The following is a 21,376-nucleotide window of genomic DNA, read 5'->3' on the forward strand; positions in this document are numbered from 1 at the left end:
TATGAGCAAGATTTTTCTTTAAGGAATATTTTGATTTTAAATCAAATATGGCAGTTATAAATCATATAGAATAATTTCCATACTATATTATTTTAATTACTACATTTTCCAAATTTGAAGAATTAATAGTCAATGATTTTATACTTACTAAAAAGAAAAGAATGGATCTGGGGAAACTACTTGGGTTAGTAAGTTTCAGTTTTGGTGTTGGAATGTGAAATGGATGTTAATGATTCTCTAACTCAAATCTTGAATCATATAGAGAAGGAAACATATTCAGCAAAATAAAGTGAGTTTTTTCTACTATAAGAAAAAAAATAGATGGTTTAATTAAGTAGAAATTTCTCAGTAATTTCTGTCACTTATACATTATTTCTATTTTACCAGTGTATAATATTTATGTTTAACTCAGTTAGTTTTAGTACTAATATAACTTTCTTCCTTTTTTGTTTATTTTTTTAAACTACTATCTGATATACCTTACTCTAGAACTTCCAATAACATAATTGAAATCAGTACTGCCCAATAGAACTTTCCATGGTTATGGAAGTGTTCTATATCTATGCTGTTGGATATGGTAGCCATGTGACATATGGCTATTGGGTACTTGAAACATGGTTAGTGTGACTGAGGAACAATACAGTTCATTTAATATCATATGGTTTTAATTAATTTAAATATTAAGAGTCACAGTAAGGAATGCAGATTCAGGCAAATATAATGTACTCCTCCATGAATCATTTTGAAGTTTTCATTGGTAATGAACCAAAAAGGAAAAAAAAAATCTGGATAGTTATTCCTCCAACATTACATATGCAGCTTGAAGGCTTATTTCTGTTAGTTTTAGGGATCTGTAATTTGTTAATGTTTGTAGAAATAATGTTCTCTATACAGGTTTGTGTGCTAAAGGAAACATACTTAAAATTATGTGGATATTTCAAAGTGTGTTATTTGTTTAATAAAAATCATAAGAAAAGCTTGTATTTAAAATATGCTTCTTAGAAGTTACAATTCAGAGAGATACCATGAATTAATTTGGGGAAATCTGAGTAAATAAGTGAAATATTGTGTGATGTTTCACGCCCTGAGTGTCTGTAAACAAAATGGCTATTGATTTTCTTTCCTAGGTATTTGTATTGGATTGACTGCTGTGAGTATCCTCACATTGGCCGTGTTGGAATGGATGGAACCAATCAGAGTGTTGTCATAGAAACCAAGATTTCTAGACCCATGGCACTAACAATAGATTATGTCAACCATAGACTCTACTGGGCTGATGAAAATCATATTGAATTTAGCAACATGGATGGATCTCATAGACACAAAGGTTGGTCTGGTAGCACCAATGACTCAGTATATTTTAATCGTGCATAAATTATTCATTTAGAAACAGGTGTACAATTATTTTTATTCATTATACATAATTTCAAATACATTTTGTAATTTAAGATTATATTACTATACTCCTTTATAACAATATTGGTAAATAAGAATTAGGCATATTTATTCAGAGCCTCTGTAATCATGTATAAAAATCATTTTGACAATATTTTTTCTAATTGTATGTTTTAAAATAGTTTTTATAATAATTGAACAATATTTTTCTTAGTTAATGTATACATAAATCCTGACTAGATTGAAACAGAAGATTACATGTTTATAAACATAAGGTTATTACTGCACTGGTAGGGCTTATTTTTAAAAAAATACTAAGTAAAAGTACAGTTCTTTAAAGAAATGACATAATAGTATTTAAAAATTATCAATTATACTGCACGCATGATTGAATTTATTGTTATCAACAGTGGCCACAAAAGTTAACATGGAAAACAGCTTTCAAATTACGGTAACATTCAGATTATTTGAATTTCAGCAAATGTAAAATTCTACAGATACCTCAATTTTCTGTGTGTTTTTTTTTTTTAATAACTCTGAGTAGATTAAAAAACTCTAAACATAAAACAAATGAATGAAGCAAATAGGTATGAGGGAAGTGACACTAGAATTAGGGACAAGGGAGACATCTGAGGGGAGAGGATCTGAGGGTGAGGGATTGGAAAAGAACACCAGAGAAGGATATGCCGGAGGAGAAGAGGGTGCGGCTGGAGACGACGCGGATGGAACAGAAACCACAAACAGTTCCGGTGAACACTCAAAATACTTCAGATGTGAAAAGATGATATTTTTCCCAGAATGAAGAAGATAAATGATTTTCTTTATTGATCTTTCTTGACGTAATGTCACCTTTGTTATTAGGTGTTTTTATCTTCAAATAGTAAAAGCCCAAGTTCACAGAGAGATCCCAAAGAAAGCCCACACAGTAGCCTGGTTCAGTTTCTCAGGCTGCTTTCTTCCCTGGCAGTAAGCTTAGGACAAAGCCCAGGAAGGAGGGAAACCAGGGAGATGATAAGAGAGGATTATTGATAATTTCACTGGCAGGTGAGGCCATGCAAGAGTGTACCAGTATGGAGTCCTGAGAAGGATGAAGCCATTGACTTAAAAAGTAAATAGAGAAATACATAAAAATAAACGAGATAAAAGTCACTGAAGTCACACCACTTAATGATTTTGCCTAAGTCCCCCTCAGCTTATATTTAAACAACTAGATCATTCTAACTAAAAATGCTGGCAGAAAGCTTTTAAAGATGCTTGTTTCAGGGCAAGAACATTGAGATATCACAAGTGCGGTTGGATGAGTCACTTATTTAGGTGTTGGCAATCCAATTATAGAGATAAAGAAACTCATCAGGATGCAGTTTGAGTGAAGAATTATTTAAAGATGACTTTAGGATTTTAATTACAGCAAAAGTAATGTTGACAAATCAAAATTGCACTTAGCATTCAGCAGTTATATCTTCTCCGAAGAATCAATAATGAAATGTTCTGCAACATTCTTAGATGATATAATTGAAAGTTTTATTGTGGCAATCAGTATTTTCCCCATGTAACTATGAACTCGTCTATTTTTAGCATCTATCTAAAGTACTAGATTGTTGTGAATGCATTACTTTCCACTAAAAACTTTCACTGAACAATAGAATTTAAACCATTTTTGGTTAAATGAATGAATATTAAAAATAGAATTTGCAGCATCAAATATTTGCCTATTCACTTGACACTTTGTGTTTGAACACAAATTGTAGTTAAAAATGTTATTAGAAACTACTGTTTCCATCCCCTATTCATTATTTGGAAATTATGTCAGATGTGTGGGGGACAAATGTTTTGAAAACTTAATATAAAATTAAATGCGTATGAATAAAGTGTCTTGGAATCATGGTACTGGTGATGACTTTGGGTTGAGGGACATACAGAGCAAGAAATAGCACTAATTTATTAGAGTGAAATATTTGGTTGAAAGATACCTAGGTATGACGTCATTAACAATTTATAGTTTGATTTTGAAAATACTTGGAAACTCAAGGGGGAAGCAAAAGAAACCAAAAGAGCTGTTGCCATCAGAAGTATTTTTTCTCTTGAAGGCTTTCTCAGAAAGACTAATGAAAAATTCATTAAGTGTCTTATCAGGCATCTGCCAATATCTGAATGCAAGCCAACAATTACCTAGTAGTTACTAATAAGCTACTAATTGTAGGTTGCCTAAATTATGCCAGCTCTACAGCCAATGAGAAAAAAAAGCCATTCATTTGCCGTGTTTGTAAAGAAGAGTAGCATTTTCTACTTCTCGTACTTTCCCCGTAAAGACAAAGAGAATGCTGTGGTCTCTTAATTATGTATGTGGAGGTAGAAAATGAGACTTTGACATTAATAATAAATAAGTTTTGCATTAGTCTGTTCACTGATCTCTTTCTTTCTATTAACCAGACTAGTGTTATTGTTATTTATTCTGCTTGTTAAAAGTAGAATCAAAACTCATCAAAACAGTGGGCTATGCCATACATGACGAAGTAATTTGAGAACATGCAAAGTATATGAGAAATTTCAGAATTATGGTTCTTTTTGATAAGCCAAAACTTAATATCAGAGAAAAATAAACCCAGACATTTTTTTTCTCCAAACATATTGGGATTTAACCATGCAGTAATTTCATAAATGAAGCTTTAATTTATTATTACTTATCCAGCCTAAGAACTTCTAAAAATACAGAATTCTATGTCCTAAACAATAGGTCAGGTTACCTCCAATGTACATGTGACTTACAGAAGAATTTCCATCCATCTTTCTCTGCTACCTCCTCTACCCAGCCCACTTTCCTACCTAGCCTAAACACCACATTGCAAAATTAACTAAACAAATAAACAGTCAATTTGCCAGCTTTGGAGCATCTACATGCAATCTTAGCCAGGTGAACCTCTTCCTAATGCCTGTGTATTTCATTCTTCTGGTTTCCACTATAATAATTTTATAATAATATGTTTTAATATAATGATGCCATTGAATATGACACATGATACTGGATGACTGAGTCAAATAGTTTATTTTATATCAAATTTTCATTAGATCATTTTTTTTTAAGTTTCTCTGATTTCTTCCCTTTAGATATGGCCATTCATTCATTCATGTATTCATTCAACACTTAACCGTTGTCTCTTTCGATGCCATGCCTTATGTTAGGCCCTCAAGTTACAAAGTGAATAAGTTTGTGTTTTTAAAGGATTTATATATAAATGGTAAAAAAAGTGATATGTAAGTAAAAACATAAATTAGTTTGGGGTTAGAGGAATATACGAAATGTTTTGAAAATGTAGGGAGGAGTAGAAAAGCCATTGCTGAAGTAAGGGAATCTTTGAGAAATCTGAGAGATTTAGTACAAGTTCTCTATATGGGGAAATGAATAAAGGATTCTTCACACAGAGGGAACAGCATGTACAAAGATATAATAGAATCTTGAACAACATGGGGTTTACACAATTTGGCTATGATTGGAAGTTGTAAGAGAGGGAGATAATGTCACTAGATGAACAAGGGCAAATATGGGCCAGACTGTGACAGGTCTTAAATGCTAAGTAATTTGGAATTTATCCTTTAGGTCATAGGGAACCATTGATGGTGTTTAGTTGATTGAATGCTATCATTAGACTTGACAACAGCATGGAAAATGAAAGACCCTAGAAGGGTAACCACTTTAGAGGCTGTTAAAATATTTTAGGAGAAAAAATTTGAAGTGATTATAGCTGTGGGAATGGAGATAAACTATTACATACAAAAGTTATTTGGCAAGAAAAAAAAAGAAAAGAAAAGAAAAGAAGATTATTTGCATTTGTAAGCTCAAAATAACAGAAATTTCGGTGGTCCAGTTGAAAATATTAAGTGAATGTTTTATTTTATCACCCACTTAGCTGGGAAAAAGTAACATCATTTTGATGACTTAATAGTTTCACACATATTTGTACACTTTAAAAGGAAATTTAAAAGTACCAAACAAAGGATAACTTAGAGATTCTTCTTGAGAAGCTCTGTTTTAATGAGAGCTACATTAATTTTAGCAAAAGGATTTTAGTAAGAGAAATTCTAAGGATATGAATAAACAAACTCCATTGTATCTTTCCCTAAAAAGCATTTCACAATACCTGATCATTTATCTAGAAGAAAGGTTGCAAATGAGTGTAATGAGGGTGGGGTGTAGGATGGACCATTAACTAGCTTTTTCATTCTAAAAAGCGTAGGTAATTCCTCTAGATCTCAGTTGGTTCTTCTATGGAAATAAAGATGCTGGGGGAAAAAATGGCATCAAAGAATGCCAGAACTAAAATTCTAAGCCTCCAGTTAAATGGATCGCTCAATTTTTACAAAACATTTGCCAGATCACACAGTATTAACCTGAGGAAGCTAGTCTTGAATTTAAACTTGAGACAAGCTGAGAATCTGTAATAAACAAATGTTCCCTACTTAGCCTTTGTGAAAATTTCAAATTACAGTCCAATCCTTAGTTCTCTCTTTCAGTAGAAATATTCTTAGTCTGCTGCTGGGGTTCCAAGAACTGGGACCCTCCTCTTACAAACTCATATTTCTATCTGAAGTCTAGCATGTTCGAGGAACTGTGCTTGATGCAATATATGCCCTTTTAGTCAGTCCATCAACAAACACTGTGTGATAGGTACCATCAAAGCCATTTTGCAGCAAGCAAATAGGATTATAGAGATTAAGAAATTTGTGAAAAGCCAAACAACTAGTAATTAGGAGGACCAGAATTTGAACTCAGATCTAAGTGGTTGCAAAGCCTGCTTTCCTTCCATTTTCCACACACTTCATTTTTGAGCAGATAATTGACTGAAGATTTGTTGCCTCCTTATTGCCAATTTTAAAAGCTACTGTTATAGTGCAAATAAACACTTACACAAATAAAGGTATATCCCTACCTGAATTTCTTTTGATTGATTTAAATAATGGATGTAGTTAAATTGTGAAATATGTGAGAAACAAAAAAACAAAAACTTGAGCCACCAGAACATAATTACTGTACAAGAAAAGCATATATCTTATTAAATCCAAATTTTTTGGTATTGTTAAATTTAAAAAAAAAATAAATTTTAAAGATCTAATTAGTTTCATTAGTTGATTTATGAATTAGGCAGCACCATGTCTAGCAAGTGAGGGGAGTTCTAAAAAGCTACAGACGGAAAGGTTTTTAAAGGTAGAGGGGGAGTGGAAAAAAGGAAATTATTAGAAAGAATCCATGTTTTAGGCAAGGTTGCCCTTCTAAGAGGAACAGAAGGAGTCCATCAGTTAATTTTCTAGTGCTGACGAGGAAATTCCCATGTTGACCCGTTAAAGGGGATATTTCTGGGGGATTGAAACTGCAGTTACATTAAGTATGACGTCTTGGCTTACCGAGTTGGGGCCTTAACCTAAGTGATGCTATTTGGGGGCCTGTGGTTTTCTTTTGAACAGTTTATTTGAGATAGTAAAGGGAAAGTAATGTTGCTTAAAAATGTACACCCTGCTTTAGTTTGATGTTATAGTTTGTTATTTCCAAACTATCTCCTACCTAAAGGAAAACTTCCAGATCTTATTTGGAAATTCAGGCTAGAGAATCTCTGAAATTTGACCAAAGTCAAGATCTTTTGTCATTTATTTCATGCTTTCTACAAAGTTCAGGCTTCTCTAAATGGAGTATCTATAAAAGAGGTTATATACTATCTCCTGAGAAAGAACTTCAGCATACCTTTGTATATGTACCCTAACTCAGAGGCTTTGTTTTCCATTTAATGAGAAGGAAATTAAATTCTAGGAAATTTTAGTCTTTAGAACAAAATTTCATTCTGACAGCTTGCATCAAGCTATATAACTTAAGATTTTGTTTTCCTCATATTCTGTTAGATGTGCCATTGAAGTTGAGTTATCTTAGAGAAGGAGATATTTTCTTGACAATAGTTTGTGATCCATATTAACAAGAGGGTGAGTTAGGAAAAAGATATGTCTGACCTTGAGTTTTACAATTTATTTGTTCTAAAAATAAATGCATAAAATTCATTTTTTCTAGTAACTTTTTTTTTTTTCAGAATACTCTTGTTTGTATCCCTGAATGGTTTAACCTTGTGTTAAATCAGTTGGCTGTGTACATATTTTATCCAGCATCCTGGAAAAATATATACTCTTAACTGCTAATTTCTCTGAAGAGTAATCATTGGCTATGACTCCAAACTACAGTTTATCACAGAATGGTCTTTTAGTTTGTGGACCAATTGTTTAAAATTTCATGCAATTATGTTGACTATGGTTCTTTATTTTTTTCCGTACTAGACCTGAAGGTCTTCACATGGAAGTGTCAGTACTGTCGTCTGCCTCGATCGTTTGTTTATTGCTCTGGGAATCCAGTTTGTGTTGTGAGGGGGCCGTTCTCTGTTTGGATTCAAAAATCCAAATCATAACCCATACAGTGATCACCTAATTAATGTTGGAAAAGGAATCCAGATCTCAGCGTGCTACTGGTGAAATAGCATAAATATATATACGACATTGTTGTTCTGTAGGGGAAACACACTGAAAAAGACAAAGGGAGCATGTTGTTCTCATTTACTCTGAAACTCAGTAGCTCTTGCATTTGGATCTTTAGAATATTTAAATGTACACTGAAACGCACCAAAAAAGGAGGAAATCTAATAAACACCACCCTCTGATTTTACAATATTCTAGAGCATTTCTTTCTTGGTAGGATATTTTATTTTAGTACTTTTGGAAAAAAAAAAATCCCTATCATTCACAGTTCATTACAAACAGTAGACTTCACAAGCTATTTTATGCCAACGGTGTTGATGTGCTGCTGTTTACAATACAATAAAAGTTAATGGAAGGGAGCAAAATACAATTCAGTTACCATAGATATGTTCCTGAAACAGTAAAATAAATTGAAATTAACTGCCATTTCTAAAAAGTCTTAGAATTTTAGTGTCAATCATGTCTTTCAGTTTTGTTCCTAGAATAGGACCTGTTACATTAAATTGTATATATGTTTCAATAGATTATTATTTTGCAAATGCCACATATGATCCATATACTTTTTTTTAAATGGGAAATTTTAAGTATTACCCTAGCATGAGTTTACAGCAACTTTCAACAATGTTCTACCTTAGATTGGAGACGGTGGGGTGTTGGGGATCAGTAGATCTGGCTTTGGTCCAGGTTACTGTATGATTTAAGCAAGTTTCTTTGCCACAGTATGTTTCATTGTTTTTTTCCAGAGAATGGGGCTTCTAGCTAACCAGGGATTTTCTAACATTTCTTAAAGGAATTTAGCTGAGGTTGGAACTGGGACAGAAGGCTGTTCTATCAATTCCTTTATTTACTCCTACTTATTCCTACAACTACCTAGAACATGTTTTGAAATGCTTGAAATATGTTACACTCTTCACTTTTTATTCTAGAACCATATTTATAATTGTAGGAATGTGGGAAGACCAGATACCAAACTCATGTAAATGGCTCTGTTGAGATCTGTCCCAAAGGCAAAGTGCTTCCTGCCCCCACCCAAGGCTTCTGCTGTCATTAGGACCCTAAAACACATTCCTAATGCATGTGTGTGGGGAATATCATAACTCCTGTATTTAGTATTGGTCATCAGCTCTGAAAACACATTGCCAAATGTCTATGAAGGTTCGTATCACCAGAAAAAAAAAAAAAACTTCAGAGCCTTTCAAAGCAATAGGACTATATATTTACCAAGTGCATGGAGTAATGTTGCTTCATTTAGAGACTGCAGAGCAGTCCCCTGGTCAAGAGATAGTACTTTAGGCATAGTAGTTTTAAAAACAAATGTACAGACAATTCACATTGTCTGTTTTATAAATTCTCAAACTCATTAACAGAAATAACCTTTTCAGATCTTAAATATTGAATGGCTGTATTTGACCTCTATTATGAATAACTTTGAAAAAATGTAAGTGAAACCAGGAAGTGGTTGACTTATATTAAACCACATATTTGTAATCTATATAGAAAGTATGTATTATTTGAAGTGACAAGGTGGGGAAAAAGAGGCAAATAATACTACAAAAGAATGGACAAAGGATGTCGTTAGCCTCTTACAAATTGCTTTAAAGAAGACCTGGGTGGCTCAGTGGGTTAAGCCGCTGCCTTCGGCTCAGGTCATGATCTCGGGGTCCTGGGATCGAGTCCCGCATTGGGCTCTCTGCTCGGCGGGGGGCCTGCTTCCCCCTCTCTCTCTCTCTCTGCCTGCCTCTCCGCCTACTTGTGATTTCTCTCTGTCAAATGAATAAATAAAATCTTTAAAAAAAAAAAATTTAAAGAAGAACTCTAAATATAGCATTAGTTTCTATATTTGCCATTATACATGACATTTGTTTCAAAATCTTATACATTTAAGTGTCCCAGTATAAACTGATGCCTTAAGGGGGGTACATATAACTATTATTTGGGCATTTGTTCAGCGTCAGCATTTAAAAGATAGTCTCAAATAATAGACTCCTGGGTAGTAGCAACTTAGATCTGCTATTCACTATGGCATATACTGAAGAGAAGAAACTTATTTCTTGTCTCATTTAAGGTTTCACTGATGGATGAACTTTTTGAAAAATTATGTTTATATTGGAAAAAATAAATTTGAAATTCTATCATAATATTTGTTAATGTTAGATATCCTTAGTATTCTTGCCATTTCTTAATGCCTTTATTCACTTTGAACAATGGACCTCAGATCCATTTGCCTGAAATTTTCTTTATAATACTATTACCATTAAGCAGAGCTGTATTAAAGAGTAGGCAGAGAAAATGGTCATGGAGGCAAATATTAAATAGAATATTTTATATCTTTTTAAAGATGGTTTTGAGGAAATACTTATTAAAAAAAAAAGGACTCTGCAACCAATAACACTGAGGGGATGTATAATTACTGACAAAGAATAAATGTCCTTGGCCCTAAGGTTACATAAAACACATTCGTTTTGATGGTGTATTTGTAGCTATAACTACTGGCTTAGCATTCATTTTCTGGAGATTAGTATCCTGGGACCATTTTCCCATCCACTCTTCTCTGTCACTCTTCATAAAGAAAAGTCATTATCCACCAACTTACTGACCACTGCTTTGAAGCCCCCATTTTCTTTTTTGCCATGTTAATCCATTTTCTTCCATCATCTAATTTTATGCCTATATTCTTTCTGAAGCCTCAATTTAATCTCAACTCATTTTTTCAATGCTATTTGTTTTTCTTTGTTTCATTTCTTCCATTTTTTTTTTTTTGGCTTTGATGCTGCTCCATTAATTTATGCCCCAACTTCTCTACATAGGTTGTTGTACATTATTTTTTAGAACGATGTTGGGAAAAATGGTTAGTATCACGGTCTCTCAGAACAGAGAGCATCTTGATCCTCTTCTAAAGACAAAGGTGTTTTCGTCAAGCTCAAATGTGTGTACCATACTGCCTACAAAGGGGATGTCGTTGATGGTTTTTGATTAGGGAAGAGATATGTGAGATTTAAAAAAATATTGAAAATATTGAGTGGATGGAGCTCTAGGTTATCTTACCTCTACTTCTTTGCCATGTTCTAAATGCTAGAATGTGGATTTTTGTGGACTGTATCACCCAGGCTCTGTCATATTCTGACTCCAGGTTGAATTGTATCCATGAGATTGACAGGAGCTTGAATGGTGGGTGGAGGAAGATGTTGGACTATTTACTTATTTTCTTTCCCTCAGGCCCAACCACAGTGGTTTGGCAGAGGCTGAGTTCCTTCACTGAATGATCACTGTTCTTATTGTGTGGTTCCTCTCCTTTAGCTATAGCTGTCACCAGATTCTGATAAGAGGCATAAGAAAAAACAATCCATCATCAGTCCATTGACCATGCCCATACTTCTGTAAATAATTCATTTATTAAAATATTTTAAATTCTCATTAAAAAATGTATTTTCTGTTTACAGGAAACCTGAATAACACAAAAGAAATTGGATGAGATTAAAAACAATGAAAAAAGTTAGAATAATTTTTCCGTATTTCAGGTGTAAGAGAATGTGAGCCTTTACGTGGGATAATGGCACCAAGAATAAGACAATGGGAATCTTAAAATACAGTAAAAAGGGAAAATTTGGCAAAATTTTATGTTTTATTTGATATCCTTGTTTACTTTAAATTTTTAGATTAAATTTCCAAACCTAATCAGCCATAGAGTGAAAACATTTAGGTATTTTCCTCCAAACAATACATAAATTCTTTATACTCAAAAAAAAAAATAGTAATGCTCAAGTTACTCTGTAATTTTGGTTTACTTATAATAATAATTACTGAATTTGGTGGTTGTGTTCTATGAACTTTGTTTTACTTTACTTTGTTTACTTTGTTTTACTTTACTAGAATATTGCTAAAGTTTTTTAAGTAATTTTATAACAATAAATTATAGGGATTGTTACATATAAAGTAATATTTTAAAATCACATTTAATTCTTAAAGTAAATCTTGGAGGGGATATAAGGGACAAAAAAGAGAGAGAAATTTTACCTAGTAAAATTTCTATTTTAACCCCCTGGGCAGAGTCATGCTGATTCTGCCATTATCCCAATATTATATCCTACCCATAGCACCAATTACCACATTTTAACTCAATGAAAGATGAATACTGTGTAACTGGTCCATTTTGTTAAGTATTTAAACTAAAGTTGAAATGCAAAATTTGAAAGATATTATCAAGGAATATACTTGTTTAGCATGATGAATGCTATCAAAAGATCAGTCATCAAGAGCATCATAATAGAATAACTCTGTGAGGCAGTGGTTAAGCCAAAAGCATATTCTGGATTGTCACCTTTTCTATTTGTTGTAATTATTAGAAATGTTAATAGGATAGCATCCAAATTGACCAAAAAAGAAAACCTTCACAAAGAGTATTTCTTTGATGTATTTTTTTGCCGAATACCAAGTTCTTTATTCTGATAGATATAGTCTCTAAGATAAAAATTAGGAGTCTAATACTTGAGTGAAATGCTGGAAATGGTAAAATAAATAATGCTGTTATCCAGAATAGAGACTTAACTGCAGAAAGCAGCTTTAAAATGTATAATAAATACCCATTACAGGCCATGCAATAGTTCCGTTTTTTCTGTCTTATTTTGTATGTCTACAGTATACCTGTAAATGAAGTGAGGGTTAAGTTTATTTTTCACATTTCTCTTTTAATTAAGCAAGTGCAGTCATATATGATACTCAGTGATACTATTTTCTTTTAAAAAGGATAGCCATTATTATTTTGAGAAAACATTGACAACTTTTTCCATAAACACAGCCACATTTCAGTGAATTTGTTAAATGTTTTTCTCATGTCATCACATTCCATGTTTATATTTATATGGACTTACTTATTATGTACTTATTATGAATTATATATAAATATACATAGATAAGTATATGTATAATGATATATTACAAATGTACACATATAATATAGAAATGCATATATACATATAAATGTACATATTTACAAAGTAATAAGATAAATAAGGAGACAACCAAAAATAAGCAATTTTATTTTTCTCATTCTAAATCAGGAAAGTTCCTTATACTAAAATGATGATTTGGCTCAGAACATCTCTTTTAGCCTCAATGTGGGCTGAATTCTTCATTTGTTGATGGAAAAGCAAACGTGGGATTCATTTATTTATACTTATCATTTGGCAGTTAATATATGGCTTCCCCCCACCCAGAAGTTTAAGCAAATAGTCAAATACCTTGTTGGAGAGGTTTAAATCCTCAAGAAGAAATAAAGTATACTGCCAAGTTGTAAGCTAAACTCCTAGAAGGCAATATAAAAAGATTTTGTTTGTGTTTGTTTTGCTTTATTTTGTTTGGCTTGATTTTCATTGGCATTGTTTGTGGTATTAAGTGAAGTTTCACCATCTCTTAGAGAATAGATTGTTGGAGCTACTATAGTGTTAGATATGTGGGACTGGATATCCCCTTGTTAACAAAAGTTGGTGTTTTGACTTTGTTTTCTCTAGAACAAACACTCTGGTGGTTGTATCTGATGCTCTTTGGGAAATACACTTGTTTGCCAAATGAACAGTCCTGGGAGTGAGCTTATAAAGCTAAGAGTGATAGTCTTGTTCTTTACCCCAGTATCAAACAAGGGATTATATCAAACTGATAGTCTCTTTGAGCAAATAGACTAATTTTCCTTACTTTGACCTTTTCTATATTGATCTCTAATTTTCTTCACCTTGACCTTTTCTACGTTCATCTCTATACATTCAGTTGTGTCCCATCTTTTGAAGTAAGAGTTCACCTTTCTGATCTCCATAAATTTATATTGATTATCTGATAACAGAGATTTTCTGATAGGTAGTCACTACAAGCTTAGAGAGAGGAAACTTGTCCGGTACTTAAATTGCCCCTTGTCTGAAAACATAATGTAAATTCAATGAAGTAATTAAATAAACTGACTTTCAGGGTGCCTGGGTGGCTCAGTCAGTTCAGCATCTGACTCTTGATTTTATCGCAGTCATGATCTCAGGGTTCTGGGATGGAGCCCAAGTCAGGCTCAGTGTGGAGTTTGCTTGTCCCTCTCCCTCACCCTCTGCCCCACCCACTTTCACATGGAGCTTATGAAATCAGTCTCATGCCTTTATATATGTGCATTAGTTTGCTAAGGCTGCCCTATAAAGTACCACAAGCTGGGTGGCTTAAATAAACACTTATTTTCTCATAATTGTAGAGGCTGGCAGTCCAAGACGAAGGTCGTGGCAAACTTGGTTTCTCCTGAAGCTTCTCTCTTCTTAGCTGTAGATGGCTATCTTTTTGCTGTGTCTTCACATGACCTTTTCTTTATATGTGTACATGCCTGGTGTCTCTGTTTTTCTCTTCTTATAAGGACACTGGTCATATTGGATTAGGACCCCACTCTTACCTGTCTCCAAATATAGTCATCCTGGGAGCTAGGGCTTCAACATATGAATTTGGAAGAGAAGGAAACAATTCAGTCTATAACAGTACTTTTGCCTATGAGGCTGGCTTTCTTGAAACCAGTGCTAGGAGATAAAATGGCAAAGAACTTGGCAGCCAGAGACTGTTTTAGATTTAAATACCAGTACCTTCATTTACTGGTTTTTAATCCCCCTCTTTGGTCAACATTCTTAAATTTTCCAGATCTTATCTTGCTCATCTGTGAAGTGAGATCTGTCTGCTACTACACAATAAAATGAAGCATATTAAATAAGGTGCATAAAGTACATATCTTACAGCAGAGTTTCATAACCTCAGAACTATTACTATTTGGGCCTGAACATTCTTTGTTGTGGGGCCAGAATTGCCTGCCCCCATCCACTGAAAATCACTGCCAACTTCGTGGCACAAGAGTACTTAATAAACGTCAGTTGTAAGTTACTTACTGAGTAATCAAAAAGACTATGCAACATTAGAGGTGTTAATAGGAAAATTCATAAAATAACTCCACTTTTTGTGTATAAATTAATTGAATCTCTGGTGAACTGAGACTTCTTTTAAATGACAATTAACTTTTTGAGTCCATATTTAATGATCTAATTATTTCCTTTGCATCTAAAGAAATCTGAATTGTATCTTTCAACTTTTTTTTTTTTTTGCCAAGTTTTGTTTTATTTTTAAGATTTCCAAACATACACATCTGTTGAAAGACTGTTACAGTCACCCATCACCAAGATTCACCTGGTTGTTAACATTTTACCACATTAGTTTTCTCTTTCTGGAATGAATTTATACAGTGAAAGAGGGAAAGTGGGAATGGTTTGTGTAAATAACTCAGATATGATTCATTCTGGTAAAGTATCCTCTTCATCTTTCTATCCAATTCCACTTATCATTCTAGCAATAGACTTCATATCTACAGGAGTGCACAGATAATTCAGTTTGAGTACTTGCATCAAAAGTGTACACTTAACGGGTTTTTTTTTTTTAAGTTTTGCTTCATAGGCATAATATCTATTCTGAGACGGATTTCTGTCTCAGACATTCTCTGTCTCTGTGAATTCTCTAATCACCTTTGACCCCACTGAGTAAAAATTCCAAATTGTATTTGAAATTTTGATAGTTCCTCTGTTATTCCTGAATGAGGAATATGCAAACATTAATTCTTAGTCATGAAAATCTAATTTATAAAAACGTACTTGTTATTGGACTTACAGTACCTTTTTTCATTCGTGAACAGTTTCTCAGAATTTCTAAAATAGACCTGAAAACAAATATGGGAAAACATTGTAATGCTTGTGCAAATTAAGGAATTTCCATTTTCTTTATTGGTAGCTTTTGAAACTGTTTTTGAAGAAAACTATATCACATTTTAAAGTTACTTAAACCTTCAATCACCAAACAGATTTTTCATATCCCATATGCCTGATAGGACCCTGGAATCTCTTGAATGAAAAATCCACATTTGTGATGCTCACTCTACTATTTACATTTAAACCTAGTCCTATAATGAAAATATAATTATGAAATAATTTAACCTGCAACTAAACAGTTTTATGACAGTTAAATCTGCCTAATACCTTGTTGTCTGTGACACTTATTTTCCTCCATCCCTATCCCAGCTCATCTTGCATGTAAAAATACTCATAAAATCTCAGCGACTGAGATAGTTTATAGTGGTCTTAGAGTCACTCTATCTCCAGGTAGATAAACATTTCATCCTGGATATATAATTTAATTGATTTGGAAGTGGAAGAAAGTAGTAGTCAATAAACTGTAGTTGTAAGGGTTTAAGTTGGGACCAACTGGATGGATATATACACATATTTAACTACTGGATGGTATTTGTTTCTGGTGAAGCAACCATTACTCATAAGAAGGATAGCATTCACTTCCTCCCAGTGGTCGAATCGGGCAAACTCTGAGCAAAGTAAACTCCTGCGCCAGATCCTGCATTCTCTTAACCGGTAATAAAGAACCTTGCTGGCCTGACAGGTTGTCACAGCAATTATTCACATGAAGTTCTGTAGCAGTTGTATCTGTCAGCCCATGTAGTATTGAATATTTTAACTGGCAGTCTTCCAAGACTGAACATTAATCTTACCATCTCCTATTACAGTCCCTAATCAAGATATTCCAGGGGTGATTGCACTAACATTGTTTGAAGACTACATCTACTGGACTGATGGGAAAACCAAGTCACTCAGCCGTGCCCATAAAACCTCGGGAGCAGACAGACTCTCACTGATTAACTCATGGCATGCCATCACAGATATCCAGGTGTATCATTCTTATAGACAACCCGATGGTAATTATTCTTTCCATGATTTCCATAAGCACATCCACATCTTTTAGTAACATTCCACTTTTGTTTCCTCCATGGCTAAGTGTAAATTTATTTTTGAGAAAGAGTACCAGATTTCATTATTTAGCTTAACTGTACAGGATGAATTGGGTTGATTTCAAGTTTGTCTATTAAGGAATATGATTAGAAGCTCAATAATAGTATAGAGAATTATTGATTTGTTGAAATACTAAGTTGAAATGATAATAAATGTAGTTAGAGAAGTAGAGAATGCATTCTTGAAATGATTTCTTAACAAAATAGTTTTGGGTCCTTACTTTCTGGAATGCTGTGTGAAAGGAATTATATTTAAGTATCTCTGGGGCTCTAAGAAGGAGAAATATATCAAGTATTTTAAGCATATGTCTAGTAGAATTCTGTCAGGTCTTATGCAATAAAAGTTTGATTATTTTTGTTTAAGCCACTATTTGGCTTATGAAACAAAGCCATCTACACTATTAGTTGTAGATCATTGCTTCATTGTTTTATTTTACATTTATAATTCTAAACATATGTATGTCTTCATCCAAAATGCTTCTACTCTATATTCCGATGGACAGTTTTTTTTTTAATACTAAAATGCTTGTTTTTGTGGAACTACATTCTTAAAATTATTTAATGGTAAAATAAATACCACTGGGCAGTGAATAGAATTTACAACAGAATACAACAATATTTATGACCTTGCTGATCTCCTGATTACAAAATTCTACAAGCTATGAAGTTTTAATGCCCTGTTTCTAATCCCATATTATATTTTGGTCTTGATTTTTCTGTTTTGCTGTTTCCTTCTCATCTGTAGTCTCCAAACATCTCTGTATGATAAATAATGGTGGTTGCAGTCATCTGTGCCTTTTAGCCCCTGGAAAGACTCACACCTGTGCATGTCCCACCAACTTCTATCTTGCAGCTGACAATAGGACTTGCTTATCCAACTGCACAGCCAGTCAGGTGAGTAGAGCCCTAGAAATTATTTCATAAGATGTATCATCAAGCTGTTATAAAGATTTTGCCTACATTTTGTTTATTGGCTTAAACCACTTGGAAACATCATTTTTTGTTGTTTAGCATAGCATGATGAACTTCCCATACATCATATAGAGAGTCCCATACATCTCTATACAAAATATAGACAGTCATAGAGTAAGGGAAAAACAATTGATATCATCCTGAAAACGAAACCTCAGGAAATAGGAGATACAAATAGAGGCCAAAAAGAGAAAACAAACCTGGAAACCATTTTTACACAGCTCCACACAGAGTAAATGGTTCAAATCATGAATGGACATAGCAGAATCAGAAGAGATTGAGCATATTTCAAGAAGGCAGGGTAATTGCGGCATAGGGTGAAGACCAAGATATATACAGTTTAAACAAATAAACAAACCTTCCTAGACAATCTGCTATGTCACCATGTATACTCCCCTCCCATTCCTTAACAAAGGATATGTATGGAAGAGATGAATTAGACAAAAAGTCAATTTTCTAAATTTTTTATTGAAAAATTATATGATCTAAATAATTTCCTTCCCAAACTCTTTTTCTTCAACATGTAATCATTTCTAGTAAAATTTTAAAATGTATGCTCAATAGTATTTAGTTGCATGGACTTGATATTACTACTTACAAATTTTGGGTGATAGATGACATTATAAGATTTGATTTTTTTATATTTGAGTTGCTCTGTTATATAAGATAAAATTGTCAAAGGAACCATAATTTGTTTTGAAAATGTCTAAAATTAGTTCTTAGAATTCTGTGGGGGGTATTTATTTTTATTTTTTAAATATATATATATATATATATATATATATATATATATATTTTTTTTTTTTACACACACACACACACACACACACACACAGAACAGGCCTGGGGAGCGGCAGGCAGAAGCAGAGGGAGAAGCAGGCTCCACACTTGAGCAAGGAGCCCCATGTGGAACTTGATCCCAGGACTCTGAGATCATTACCTGATCTGAAGACAGATACTTAACCGACTAAGCCACCCAGGCGTCCCAGAATTTTGTGTTTTGAATCTGCTGGTTTCCTAATTTTAGCAGTGACTTCATGGTAGAATACTGAATTTCTCCTTGGGTGTGTTTGTTTTTAGAACAGAGAAACTAATACTAGCACACCTAGTTTCTCAAGTTATCACTAGGAGTATCACCAGTAAAGAACTGTATAATGCAAAACATCAAACCGTTTTGTGGTAGACAGTAGGTGTAGTGGTTAAGGGTACATTCACTGGGACTGTCACCCTGACTCTGCTTGAAATTGGCTGAATAATCTTGGGTTTGTTACTTACCTTCATGATGCTTCTGTGTGCTCATCTTTTGAATGGAATACTAGTATTTCCAGGCCACTCTTATGGATATTAAATGGGAGAAGTTCCTGGTACGTAGTAAGTGTTGTTATTGCCCGTGTCCTGGGGTCCAACTAGAACACATGCAAGGATGTGTGTACAATTAGTGTGAGCTGCCATCAGGAGGTTCTGATGTGTTATTGGAAGCACAGGTCACAGTTTCTTCTTTTTTTACAAAGTGTATTGTTTTAATTATAATCCCCCAAGCATTTGTGTAGGTAAAATACTTTATCTTTAGAGAACTAGAAATTTAAGTCACTGTGAAAGTCAAAATAAGCAACCTACTTATTCCTAGAAAGAAAATCTAAGGGAGAAATCCTAGGTTCTTAAAACTTTTTAAATATAATTCCTGCTAGTACTATTTAGTTTAGAAAATGTCCAGTTTAAACTCAAAGTTATTCTGAAATAACTTGGTCCCTTGTTGGGGGTGAGATCCAAGAGTCTCTCTGTTGGTGCCTAACACTGTGGCCTTAGGTGACTTAGTAGAAATGATGATGCCTGCCTGAGCCTCTTACAGAATGGAGAACCTCTATAGCCAACCAGAAATAGAGCAAAGCCAAAGGATGCTTGACACACGGATGAATATCTCAAAACAGCAGCCTTTCCATAATCATAAAGGGAATAAAAGATTTCAAATTATTATATAAGAAAACCTGTAATTATGTCTATTCAATGCAAAAAAATCAGATCAACTAAATGAATACCTAAATCAACCCAGAAAAATGTTATTAATATAATTAAATTATCTCCCAATTTGGTATTACTGATGATATGATTAAAATATATAAAAAGCTTTTAAATACCCCAATCGTGTTTTTAGAAGAGTTTTTTTAATTAAAAAAAATTCTACTATAGTGAGACAGGACACTAACAATAACAACACAAATTGTGAATCATATATCTTTGTTGTCAGCAGTACATCCTGAAGAAAAGAGTTATCATTCATTTCATTTTTACAAAAAAAGTTAATGAACAGCAGTTAATGTAATCCATTAGTAGAAATCCCAGTATGTTTTAGGGTTTATGCACCCATTTATTTTTTTCCTGATGCGGTGAGAGAAAAAAACTATCTACTATATACTTCTTGAATAAAAGTCAGTTGATAGAAGCACAATTTTAAATGAGGTTTGAAATTGAAATGAAGCAAATAATCCAAGTATTTCAGAATCATACCAATTAGCATCCTGATAAAAATGTTACATTTTAAATTTATCTTACTACAGGATTTTTTAATTTTTTAGCACTAAAAATATATCCCCTGAATAGCATTGACTTTTAGAAAAATAAAATAGGCAAATCACATCAGTAAGAATTCTATTAGAATTGAAATGAACATGAAAATCCTTTAAAAATCAAGATTAAATCCAATTATTATAGCATTTATCACTTCAAATATTAAATTTAAATCATTTTTATTTTTAATAAAAAGTAAATTAAAAATAGCTTTACTTAGTTTTTAAGTAGAGATTTTTCTATTGCAAGTAAACCTCACTTGTGTATGCAGGATTTGTATTTTATACTTGTATCCATTTTAATAGACATGTATTTAGTAGTTTCTTTATAGCTTCTTCTTGTGGATGATAATTGCAGTTTGCAATTTATTTTATGAAGATATTAGTCTTGGAGAACATTTACCATGAAGAATTTTTTATATTTATATTTAGCATTTATCTTTTTTAAGTTACTGTATTTAAGTATGAAAAAATGAAGCCCAGACACAAAATAGAAGAAATCTTTCTTTGAGAGTAATGAATAAAATTTTGATTAGCATAAAAAGAAACATAATAAGTATATTTTACCCTGGCCTTCTCTTAGCTCAAAACCTTTTTATGTTCTTATTAAAAATGAAATGGCAAGCACAGTCATCATGTCATATATAATTCCAACAGTTGGTGTTTATTTAAATTGAGCATATGTAGTGAGTTTTAAAATATGTGTTTTAGATATTTTTCAAATCTTGATTAAGAAGGCTTTGAATATACTCAGGAGACATGAAATCCTCTTGCTAATGTGCTTTGATATACTGTAATGACTGGAAATGTTTAATGTTCAGGGCAATTGCTTTCAGAGTTAGCCTTATATCCCCAGACAGTCACTATCTATAAAGGTAATATTTTTCCTGTGGTAATTTATAAAAACCACCACAGACATGACCAAAGGCTAAGCAAGTACAGGAAAATCAGTGGAAGAGTCAGATCTTCCTTTGTATTCATAGTGCTCTATTTCCTCCCATATCTCTATTGGGGGGAAAAATCACACCCTTATTTAAGATAATAATGTAGATCTGCCTTTAATCAACTTCATGGTATCCAGAGAGATTAAGAA

General features: G+C 33.1%; 1 protein-coding gene across 1 annotated transcript in view; it reads left to right on the plus strand.

The window, feature by feature from the left end:
* The window catches only part of LRP1B (LDL receptor related protein 1B), a 1,985,448-nt gene that overhangs the window by 1,748,335 nt on the left and 215,737 nt on the right, over positions 1-21,376 (plus strand). Inside the window, exons 60-62 of the mRNA XM_044242553.1 lie at positions 1,128-1,327; positions 16,466-16,654; positions 17,493-17,641. Of these exons, the coding sequence (XP_044098488.1) occupies positions 1,128-1,327; positions 16,466-16,654; positions 17,493-17,641 (538 nt within the window). The remainder of the gene's footprint in view (positions 1-1,127; positions 1,328-16,465; positions 16,655-17,492; positions 17,642-21,376) is intronic.

Source organism: Neovison vison, chromosome 3 (genome assembly GCF_020171115.1).
Source record: "Neovison vison isolate M4711 chromosome 3, ASM_NN_V1, whole genome shotgun sequence".
In the NCBI taxonomy this organism is placed as follows: Eukaryota; Metazoa; Chordata; class Mammalia; order Carnivora; family Mustelidae; genus Neogale; species Neogale vison.